General features: G+C 38.3%; 1 protein-coding gene across 2 annotated transcripts in view; it reads left to right on the top strand.

Annotated features, from left to right (window-relative positions):
- Nucleotides 1-6669, top strand: part of b4galnt3b (beta-1,4-N-acetyl-galactosaminyl transferase 3b) — a 91919-nt gene extending 85250 nt beyond the window's left edge. For both annotated transcript variants that reach the window (XM_015353256.2, XM_015353257.2), the window contains 3 exons: nt 1628-1781; nt 5773-5899; nt 6051-6669. In XM_015353256.2, coding sequence (XP_015208742.2) covers nt 1628-1781; nt 5773-5899; nt 6051-6159 — 390 coding nt within the window. In that variant the 3' untranslated portion in view covers nt 6160-6669. The remainder of the gene's footprint in view (nt 1-1627; nt 1782-5772; nt 5900-6050) is intronic.
- The last annotated feature ends 5744 nt before the right edge of the window (nt 6670-12413 follow it).

Raw genomic sequence — 12413 nt, 5'->3', positions numbered from 1 at the left:
CTATATACTGTAGATTCTAACAGTAAGCAACACTTTTGTTAATGGGATTTTTTTTTAACAGGCTTTAAGGTTTCTGCTAGATTTTACTTCGTATAGACAAACTTTTTTTGACCTTGAGGGACAGTACTGAAATTTTACCACAGGTGTGGAAACAAGATTAGATTGTCAGCTGCGTTAGATGCAGTACGTTACAGACAAATACTTTGGAAACTAGTCAGAGGAAAATCTATTTTGTTACAAGTTTAACAACACTAACTAAAACTTTTTGTGTTATTTATTTTAGAAGCCCAAACTACCGCAACTCTGTTTATCAAGGCTGTTATAATTTGTATTTCAAGAACATTAATTTTCAAGAATGCTGCAACACTGTTAAAAATATTACGTTTTTTCTTCTTGTGTGGGGGAGAGGAGAGAGTAGTTTGTTGCATTACTTAATGTATACTAAATGTTCATTTGTTTTCTCATAAATTTACTCTGAAAATGTAATTTGTAAAGAATAGCACTTTGTTTCAGACCAGAGTTCTTTTCCTGTAGGAGGGAAAAGTTCTGTATAGTCAAACAGTGCAAAAATACACTGTAAAATGTTTTGGTTAGAAAATGCATTTACACTGTAAATTCAGGGTTGTGGGGGAGCTAGCGCCTATCCTGGCAAGTAACAGGTGCAAGGCAGGGTATACCCTGGATGGGATGCCAGTCCATCATGGGCCAGACAAACAGTCACACACACTCACACCAGGGTCAATTTAATATTTTTATATGACATTATAATGTAACAAAGCAGTAGGTCAAAAAATCACTAAGCTTTATACAGAGGTGTGTGTTTTGTGTTCCCAGACACAGCTCTGGACGAGATAAATATTTATTAACAATAAAATAACACACAAGCATACAGCACACAAGTTACATACACCAGATAAACTATAACACATCCATACAATCTGTGCATTCCAGAGTCCTGTTTCCTTTCCACACAGGTTTTTGTGCACTGTTTTGGGATTTGGCTCTTTGTGTGAAAAAAAGTTTCCCTAAGAATTAAATAGCCATGGCATGGGTCATACTTAGGTAATTATATTTGTTGGGAAATATGTTCTGTCAAATTCTCACATAGGTGAAGATAGACTTTGTGTTTAGGTTTGCATGAAAATAGTGATGTTGGGTGGGGGGGGGGACTTTTTCAGTTCTGCTTTCTTGTTTTTGGGACCTGAAAAAAACAAATAAAGCTTCCTGGACTTTGCCACATTTTGTGTATGCAAGACAAACTCTTACCTTTGAAGGTTACATCTATATTTAGACATTTACTGTATGTGGTCCAGCAGAATAACTTTATTTTGAGGAAAAAATGTTCATATAGAACAGGAAACTGAGATTTTTTTATATGCTGTAGTTTATCGCAAGGATGTATGATAGTAGTTACATACATCTTTTTGTGCCTTGATTTTTGTTAGATTTGTAAAGGTTAAAACACTCAGGGTCCCCGGGTTTCTGCTTTCTCACATACTGTGAGACCAAGAGAACAAAATCTGTGCGGATTTAATAAGCGTCTTTTTGTCCTTACTGTTTATACATTTGTGACCTGATACTTTCTTGTTTTATTTGACAAACTGTTTTTTTTCTTTGTGCCTCACAGGATGACCACAGCATTGTGTTCCTGTGTGACCTGCACATCCACTTCCCTGCGTCCATCATTGACAGTGTTCGGAAGCACTGCGTAGAAGGCAAAATGGCCTTTGCTCCCATAGTCATGAGATTAAACTGTGGGGCAACACCACAAGAACCAGATGGTAACCTCTTCAGTGTTTTACTCTATATTTGAAGTTTTCCTTCTTTTTGTATAGTATGTTTGCCTTCTGGCCCCATAATCCTTGTACACTTTGAGACCATACAGATTTTAGATTTTTTAAATTATCTACTTAACTAAGAGGAAGTTATGCTATTTCTTTAATTATATTACTGTTGTAAGGAGGGCTGTTTATATGGAGAATGTATAGCCTTATAAGGCAATATAAACAGAATTTATGTTAAAAAACAATTGATTTAAATTATTTTATTTAATCAGATGTCATCTCAATTGAGAACAGATTACAGGGACACCCTGGAGATCCATTGATCCAGAAGGCCATTTACTAGATCACATTGAGTCATGTACTGTACCTTGCTGAAAAGTACAATAGATGTGTCCTACCCAGGTTTGGCACACAGCACCCTTCCACGCTTGTAGGACGCTGCTATTCTTGGGAAACTCCTGGCATGTGGTGTTCAGTGTACACAAGGGCAAGGTTCTATGTGCAGAAAGCAAAAACAAGACTTACAGTGCCTTGCGAAAGTATTCGGCCCCCTTGAACTTTTCAACCTTTTGCCACATTTCAGGCTTCAAACATAAAGATATAAATTTTTTATTTTATGTGAAGAATCACCAACAAGTGGGACACAATTGTGAAGTGGAACGAAATCTATTGGATTTTTGAAACTTTTTTAACTAATAAAAAAATGAAAAGTGGGGCGTGCAAAATTATTCGGCCCCCTTGCGTTAATACTTTGTAGAGCCACCTTTTGCTGCGATTACAGCTGCAAGTCGCTTGGGGTATGTCTCTATCAGTTTTGCACATCGAGAGACTGAAATTCTTGCCCATTCTTCCTTGCAAAACAGCTCGAGCTCAGTGAGGTTGGATGGAGAGCGTTTGTGAACAGCAGTTTTCAGCTCTTTCCACAGATTCTCGATTGGATTCAGGTCTGGACTTTGACTTGGCCATTCAAACACCTGGATACATTTATTTGTGAACCATTCCTTTGTAGATTTTGCTGTATGTTTGGGATCATTGTCTTGTTGGAAGATAAATCTCCGTCCCAGTTTCAGGTCTTTTGCAGACTCCAACAGGTTTTCATCCAGAATGGTCCTGTATTTGGCTGCATCCATCTTCCCCTCAATTTTAACCATCTTCCCTGTCCCTGCTGAAGAAAAGCAGGCCCAAACCATGATGCTGCCACCACCATGTTTCACAGTGGGGATGGTGTGTTGAGGGTGATGAGCTGTGTTGCTTTTACGCCAAACATATCATTTTGCATTGTGGCCAAAAAGTTCGATTTTGGTTCCATCTGACCAGAGCACCTTCTTCCACATGTTTGGGGTGTCTCCCAGGTGGCTTGTGGCAAACTTTAGACGAGACTTTTTATGGATATCTTTGAGAAATGGCTTTCTTCTTGCCACTCTTCCATAAAGGCCAGATTTGTGCAGTGTAAGACTGATTGTCGTCCTATGGACAGACTCTCCCACCTCAGCTGTAGTTCTCTGCAGTTCATCCAGAGTGATCATGGGCCTCTTGGCTGCATCTCTGATCAGTCTTCTCCTTGTCTGAGCTGAAAGTTTAGAGGGACGGCCAGGTCTTGGTAGATTTGCAGTGGTCTGATACTCCTTCCATTTCAAGATGATCGCTTGCACAGTGCTCCTTGGGATGTTTGAAGCTTGGGAAATCTTTTTGTATCCAAATCCGGCTTTAAACTTCTCCACAACAGTATTACGGACCTGCCTGGTGTGTTCCTTGGTCTTCATGATGCTCTCTGCGCTTTCAACAGAACCTTGAGACTATCACAGAGCAGGTGCATTTATACAGAGACTTGATTACACACAGGTGGATTCTATTTATCACCATCAGTCATTTAGGACAACATTGGATCATTCAGAGATCCTCGCTGAACTTCTGGAGTGAGTTTGCTGCACTGAAAGTAAAGGGGCCGAATAATTTTGCACGCCCCACTTTTCATTTTTTTATTAGTTAAAAAAGTTTCAAAAATCCAATAGATTTCGTTCCACTTCACAATTGTGTCCCACTTGTTGGTTATTCTTCACATAAAATAAAAAATTTATATCTTTGTTTGAAGCCTGAAATGTGGCAAAAGGTTGAAAAGTTCAAGGGGGCCGAATACTTTCGCAAGGCACTGTAGGTGTTTATATGACATATCATTTCAATGTTTCAGACAATGTAGGGAATCTAAATCTAATGGGAATATAGGGATCCTAAACAAAATGTTAAGTTATATATTTAAAATCTTAAAAGTTAATTAATATTGTTATGCAAAAACAATATAATGCTTGAATAGTCATAATCATCCTAATGTCATTTAGAATAACAATGTTATAGAAAAGCGATTTCTGCTCTGAAATCGGTTTAGAGAAAAACAACCAGATAAATTCTTATCTGATTCATTTCTGAAAAATGAACTGATTCATTTTTGTCTTGAACAAAGTCAGCCCTGCAGATCTCTTCAGAATGAACAGTGAAATATGACCCAGATTACTCCCCTAGAATGTAAGTGGAAGGGCTTTAAAAAACGAGAACAGAGGAGCATGGAGTATAGAACAAGCTACCTTGCCATGTTGTTGAAATTCCCTGACTTGGTCAGGAATTGACTAAATGAGATCCTGGGATATAAAACCTTTATATTTCAAGCATGAATCAGGACTAGCACCTATCAACACGTTTTTGTGGGACCAGTTGAACTGTGCTGGGCAGAGTGGCGTAGTCAGTTCTGCTTCCCAAAAGGGCAGTGCTAATACAATATGATGAGGATTTTAATCTGCTTCCTTTAATGCAAAAAGTGTGTTTTTAGTGTTGGAGTGCCAAAAATGAACAACAGAATATGGAATGAATTGTAAGATATATATTTTGGGTTGCACAAAAGAGAATCCTTTCATGATAACACGTCTTGGCAATTAAATTTCTAAATAAACCAAAGTAAAAAAGGATTTTACGAACTGATCCTGTTTTTTAGCACAGACCTGAGTCTGTATACTGATTCTCTGTTGCTGTTCCTCCAGAAGTGTTTTACCAGGCTATTTAACTAGAAAGTAACCTCTACAGTTTGTCTGTGGGACATGAATACTACAGAATCCTCCTTAAACTGTAGCACATTCATGCTTTAGCTGATTCATTTTTTACGTATTTAAAGGTATTTTTGAAGATATTTTTACTTAGCTTCTTGATGTGAAAATGAAATACAGCTATGAAGGAAGCAGACCCCATACTCCTTTGAGGAATAGTTTAAAAACTTGAAAATTGATTTGTAAAATTTTTCAGATGTATCTTTTTATGTTGCATCTGACACATACAACTGTAGAAGGTGTAGAAACATTAAAATGTCAGAGTCCGGGTGTTGGTGAAAGAAGAGCTGTTTATTCATATGCATACGGGAGATCATCTCTCCGAAAGATGTTGCTCAGCGCTTTTTATACACAGTAACAGATAAACTCCCTACTTTTAACATAGATTACTAATCCCTAAAACTAACCATTAGTTCTTAGTCAAGCTTGGATAACGGAAAACAACTCCTTATTGAGACTTTCGTTATTGCTTACATTTGCAAAACAAGACATTCTACTTCCCTTTTTACTATATTTAAGACATGAGCTGTACTATACCACTGACCTATTGGTGTCCCCTGGTATGCTTCCATTTGCCAATGTTCTAAGCACATAGAAAACTAAAAGATAAGCAGTTTGTTAGTTTTTATAAAATGTATAACATTCCCTCAAAGGCAACATCCCTTCATTTCTGTTTAAATTCTGAGCAATACATATTGTGACTTCAGTAAGTTCCCTTTAATCAAATTGTACTGAAGTCAGACCTATTAAGCGAACCTAGGAAATGTATGCCACAAAAAGGTAATTCTAACTACCTTACAATGTTTTCCTGCAAAAATATTATTGATTTTAGTTTCTGCCTTTAAATAAGCATAGTGAAAAGACAGCCCACTCAATTCTTCTTGTCTGTCTGATAGGCTTTTGGGAGGTAAATGGCTTTGGACTGCTGGGAATTTACAAGTCTGACTTGGATGCTGCTGGTGGGATGAACACCCTGGAATTTCGGGACCGCTGGGGCGGAGAAGATTGGGAGCTGCTGGACAGGTAAATGAGAATAAATATGTTATTCACATTACTATTGGGTTAAGTACAAGACACAATTGTAACACACTGTATATGATATACTTGAATTGACTATACTGTATTAATATACATTAACACTTAACTGTTATCTTTCCGCTGTTTTTTCTTATAGGATTTTACAAGCTGGACTTGAAGTTGAACGCATATACCTCAGGAATTTCTTACACCACTATCACTCCAAGCGTGGAATGTGGAACAGACGGCTCTTCAGGTCCACGTAGCGACGCCACTGAGGTGCCCTTGGCTTGTCTGGCTCAGGCACTTTAATTCTACTGGCTTTCTCTGGAATGCTGTCACTCCAGTAGTGAGAGGTGGGGTCAGAATGGAGGAACTCCTGGCCAAGTGTGTCAGGATCAGCCCAAGGTTACTTGCTCTTGGTCTTTGAGGTTTTCTTTCCAGGATGTCAGGAGATTAATTTATGAGACAGTAGTACATGAACAGGACTTGGATGTTTGGGGGAAATTATATTTAATATATTCCAAAAAAAGAATATATTATTACAGTATGTGACACTACTGAAAATAAACAAATGATTTTTATGTGAATGTTTTGATATTTGAAGAACTTTATTTTGCCTTTATAAGGGGGGGAGGCAAAGGTATTTTTTTATAACATTTTGTCTGGTTTGAGCGAACAATTGTGACTTTTTAGTCATTAAAATTAAATTCTATTTAAGATGGGCTGTTGATGTTGATGTGTATTCTATATAAAGAAGAAAAATGAAAGAATAATTTCTAAGAACTTAATCTGCAATTCTTTTCGAGTAGTATACTGTAGTTCTCTTTATCAGTAGGGAACTCTGTTCAGTGGGCTAAGAAGTGTGCAAAGATTAAAGAACACGTGACTATTAGAACTGTGGAGCAACTGGAGTAATAAAGCAAGTTAAAAGTACAATTTAGCTTAAGCAGGCAGGTTAGCTCTTCAGTAAAGCACAATAATTATTTAAATTGTAATTGCCTTCTGCAATTAAAAGGCTTTAATTTGTATGATCTAACTCTGAGATATCTTTTGGTTCAGTCCTATGTATTCAGTTTTCATGTTTCTGGGTTGCTTTCTAAATCTGTCTAGCAAAGCCTCTGAAGTGCCTAGTCAAGATTTATACATCCTTTCTTTAGCTTATATTTTTATTTTGGAAATCATCTCTGATATTGCCTAGTCCATTCAGAATAATCATGATGAACAATGATAATTGCCATGTATTCATCCTGTACAGTGCAGAGAAAATGTTTGTGAACTACTAATTATGGATTTTGCAATTTTGTACCATGATACCCTTGCTTAATCAAAACCAGCTAATGTCTGACCAACATAATGGCTAAAAAGTTTGATTCTGATCTTCAATCCAAAAAGTAGTGGGAACATGTCATGCCATAATTTAAAGTGATAACAAATCTGTGCTCTACAGAGAGAACTTTGCTGCCTCTCTCAGGTTCACCAAAGAGCACGTACTGTAGATGATTCTAACTGTCTGCTGGTGCAGAGTGGAAAGTGGGTCACACAGCAAGATAAAGATCCTAAACATACTCACAGATCTGCTACTGAATTGCTGATAAAGAAGAAATGTTGTTTTTTGGATTAGCTAAGTCAACATTTTGAAACCGAACCTTGTTGAAGTGATATGGCATCTCTAAATAAATAAGAGGTGTTCTTGTAAGAAAAATCCTGACAGATTAATAACTTGCAACAGTAAGGAAGAAGGGGCCAAAATTCCTTTGAAGCAAGAAATTGATCCTCTTTTAAAAGGGGCATCTAGTTGAAGTAATTGCCACTCATGGAGATGCCACCAGTTACTAAATGTAAGTGTTTACATGAAATATTTATTTGAAATATTTAGTCAGGTTGTTTTAATATGTTCTAAAGACTTTCATGAAGATGTAGTTATGTCTTACGTGTAAAATATTCAAGAAGATGATCCAATCTAGGAAGTTGACAAACAGTTTCTCAGCACTGTCTTTCTCTTTCATTATTTGAGCTGGTGATTCTTTTAGCATCAAGAGACACTACTGTAGGGAGCAATATTTTCTGCAAGTTATTTCCTGCAAGTTCTATTTGGAACAGACCTCTACAGTTCCTTACTTGACAGCGATATGTTTTCCATTTTAAAATATTTAACTAGAGGTCTCAGCTATGACGAGCTAGAAGGATTGAATGCTAGACAAAATGTAAATGAGCTGTTTTAAAAAAATGTAGTATTTTAACAAACACCATTTAAGCTTAGCAAAGGGAAAGGGAAAAGTTTGTGGTAACACAGATGAGCATGTTAATCATTAAAGACAACTCAGTCCTTTTAAAAAAAATGCTTATAGTAAAGAAAATGATGTCTTTTGACAGTAATGATGCATTCCTTTAAATACCTGAGGTCTGGCAAACAGTCACTTCCATTTCCCACATTTGAAACAGGCTGAAATTCATAGGCAGACTTTCTACATATTCTGCATTTCTACATTTTAACATATTCTTCTTCAAACAAGCTAGTCTAGTTTTAGATTATCTGAAAAGCACTTAAGCCTTTTCGTTTTTCCTCTCTTATTACATTTTAGATCTGAAGCTCTGAAGGGCCTCCCAGGTGACTCAATCAGAGTGTAGGTAATGTTCTGAGAACAGGTTCAAGTGTGAGACGGCTCAATGGAAAGGGTGCGGTTAATTCCCTAGGGCTTTCTCACCTCTAAGGGACATTGCAACCCCTGTGGGCTCAAGAATGGCAGCAGGCATGTGGTGGCACCTCACCTCTGATATGGGACTTCGTTGCCTGTTTTGTGTTAAAAGTTCAATGACTCTTTGGGGGAGTCTGCCTAGACTTCCTAAGTCTCCTCTGAGTGAGGTTTCAGGGTTCTTAGGTCTGAGCTGAGATGAGAAAAACACATTCTAAATTGGGTGGGAGTAAAAGAAAATATATAATTTTGCAATATTGGTACTTTTGGGGCCATCCGTACGCCAATATCACTATGATAATCAAGCAGAACCTGTTGTACTTTGTTGGAATACATCTCCCTTCATTTTTGTTTATCTATTTAAGCAATTCCTCTTAAAGACATCTCTTCCAAAGGAGTCTGCTATCACAAAGCTGTTTGTTCCTGGCAACAGCGGCTGGTACCTGATGACTATCTTGGGGGCAAAGGATGGAAGGCTGGATTTCACCCTGGAATACACACCAATGGAATACAATACCAGGCAAGCACACCAGAACAATTTGTAGACCCGAAATAACCCAGACCGTCAGACGGAAGGTGGGAGCGCCTGCAGAAAACCCAGAAGAACATTTGAAGAATGAACAAACTACAAACAGCAGGCCCTCCAGCCTGGAATTGAATTGAAAACCCATAAGCTCTGAGGCAGCAGCTCTCATTGCCCCTGCCACTGTGACACCCTCCACTGGAATAATTATGGGCTATTTTATTTGGTGTTAAAATATGCTTTGATCTCTGTAAAAAAGTTCATTTCAACTTGTATTGCTGCATATACCGTACATTAAGCTGTTGGACAATAGTTCTTGAACAGTCTATATTAAGGATGGGGGGGAATCATCCTTATTGAATTTGTTCTCTCTGTGAAATTAGATTCAGTTCGTGAGATTTGTTTTCCAGACAAGTATTTATTTTTATAAAGTCATGTGATAATAAAATATCTGAATGTTTAATAATGGGGAAAAAAACAGATTAATCATTAATATTTAATCCAGCATGTGGAAGATCCAAGTAGTATTGTTAAAGGGACAGTGAACATTACATCAAGACTTCAAATATTAATAATAACCATTCTGTTGGTTTATTAGTATTAGTATTTTGGGTTCGCTTTAGAGCTGCTGTTTTCAAACCTGGGTACTGGGCAGTGGCTATCTCTTCTTTTTTGTTTTGCTTATAAACACAGGCTTTCTTTGTGGGGTATTTTAAATTTACCTTTGTGATTTTTAATTAATAGTAATCTGCCAGTATCACAACGCATTTCATTCGTTTGTGTTTTTTGAAATATAACCAGTTGAACCTCTGCAGGAGGAACAAAATAGTGTAATATGGAATGCACTTTAATTCCTGCCTGTGTTTCATGTCAGACCTTTTTTTCAATCTTTAATCATCATTAATTTAAGATCATATTTAAGTTAAAAACAACTGGGTAATTTTTAGGAAAAGTGATAACTGTGGTGTCATCAGCGAACGTAATGTGGTTGCTGCTGTAAATGGCTGTACAGTCATAGGTGAACAAGGAGTACAGCCCAGTGCCACATTGTTACCTTGGTCTTCTTGGGCAGTGGCACAATTGTGCTCTTCTTGAAGCACTCTGGTATGACCGGCAGGGATAGAAAGAAGTATCTATATACAGTTCAGGAGATAACTGGCCAAAACAGGTTATAAGAACATGAGGGGGGACACCATCTGGGCCAGCTGCTTTGTGGGATTTCAGTCTCATAAAGGCTCTACACATCTTATGTTTAAAGAGCTATAATACAACGTTCCCTAGTTCGGTGGGATTTTTTATATCAGGCTCTGTGTTCTGAGCCTCAAAGTGGGTGTAGAAGGTGTTCAGCTCATCTGGTAGTGATGCATCAGCAGAGGAAATACCGCTAGTGTTTACCACTGTGGTAAATGTTTGAGTAGTTCCTTGCCCATACCACATTTCTTTAGGTGCTGCAGAAAGTGAAGGTGCTGTTGTGCTTTTTTTCCTGTGACAGGCTTCCATGTGCAAGACCAAGCCAAGTCGTCATTCCTGGAATCTGAAGCAGCTGGCAGGTTCCACTGTTTTGCCCTTAGTACTGATTTGGGCGTGATTCCCTCTGGGTCTCCTGAAGTGCACAATTAATTATTTTGTTGTGTTGACATTCAGGGCCAGAATGGCATCACCTTTATAGTTCATGATTGCTGGCAAGCCTTGTCACATGGGCCTTGAGTCAGTACCCCCAACTATTTTTCTAATTTGTCTTTGTATTCCTGTTTTGCTGGCTTTCTATAGGTCACCTTGATTTTTTTGTACTGTCTCCATCTGCTTGAAAGGAAGCAGATAGCGCTTTTAAGTTTACTGCAGATATCTTTGTTCACTGTCCACTGTTTCTGATTGGAGAATATCCAGTAGGAACACATCTGTCCTCACAGTAACTAATTTAGGATGTGACACTCTCTGTGGAAGAATCTTTGAAAATACTCCACAATCAGGCATTTCAAAACAGTCTGTAAGTTTGTGCTTGGCAGCATCTGATCAGTGCTGCACGGTCTTTACTGCAGGTGGCATGCTCTTTATCTGCTGTATATAAACAAGATGAAGGGGCACAGAGGTGTGGTCAAACTTTCCAAAGTGCAGACATGACATGGAGCAGTATGCCCACATAATGATGCGGAGTAGTGATACATGGTATTGTTGCCTCAAGTGGGAACAGAGAAGCATTGAAAGTACTTTGGTAGTACTATTTTAAGATTACAGTAAATAAATTCACTCGCCACGATAAGAGACAGCTTCCAGATGCACATTTTCATATTCACTGATGATGCTGTACAGCTTGCTTACTGCCACTTCAGCATGAGAATGTGGGTGAATGTACAGAGCGGTCACAATAACAGTCAAGAATTACCTTGGTAGTGAGCTATTCCAGATTAGAGGAACAACATCTTTAGAGAATTTCTACATCAGTGCACCAATGATTATTAATCCAGTGCGTTATACAGGAATGTTTGGTTTTAGCCCTGTTTTAAGTGAAAAGGAAGATGAAGCAGTCTGTCATGTTGCGCCGGGTGTTGATCTGACGGTAAAGTTAATCAGTCTTACTGTCAACCGATTGCAGGCTTGCAAGCAGGATGCTGGGGTGCAGGGACCAACAGGTGCGCTGCCAGAGACATGCTAACACGGCACGTCTCTTACCCCTCATCCACTTGCGTTCATGTCCCTGTTAGCTCTGGGCTCGTGAAGAAAAGTCTACTTGCATTTCAGCTGAAATCAGATTTGAAGCTTTAGATCTCAGAGTGTTTGACAATCATGTGATGAAGTGATGGCTGCACACATATTTTTTACAGATAGTACTGGACATGACACAGAAATAAACAACATAAAAGAGAGAGCTACACGTGAGATGTCGCCACTTTTTTCACTTTTCTCCTAATTCTGCTCTTGCAAGGTCAAAAATGTTATATGTAATTATGTATCTTGCCCAGATTAATTCATCATTTTCCAAGCACATTTCACTTTGACATTCATAATAGCATTTTTTAACAATCCTGTTTATGTAAGACATCTGGTTTTTCGCACAGATGAACAGGAAGTGATGGCTCCCCCCCCACAGAATGTAAAACATGCTGTTGTAAACACGCGCAACACGCCCATACTGGGATAACCGCTCCATCAAAAAATGTTAGAGGCATGGTCGCCCTGGAGGGTGATGTTAGTGTCTTCTCTGTTCTGTGCTTCATATTGTGTTAAATGTGTTTTTCTGCATCAAACCAACACCTCATTCAGCACAGTACTGTATGACCTGTAACACCTGACCTGGTATTTT

Source organism: Lepisosteus oculatus, chromosome 7 (assembly GCF_040954835.1).
Source record: "Lepisosteus oculatus isolate fLepOcu1 chromosome 7, fLepOcu1.hap2, whole genome shotgun sequence".
NCBI lineage: Eukaryota > Metazoa > Chordata > Actinopteri > Semionotiformes > Lepisosteidae > Lepisosteus > Lepisosteus oculatus.
The sequence above is the reverse complement of the archived record's forward strand: the minus strand, read 5'-3'. Positions and strand labels throughout refer to the sequence as shown.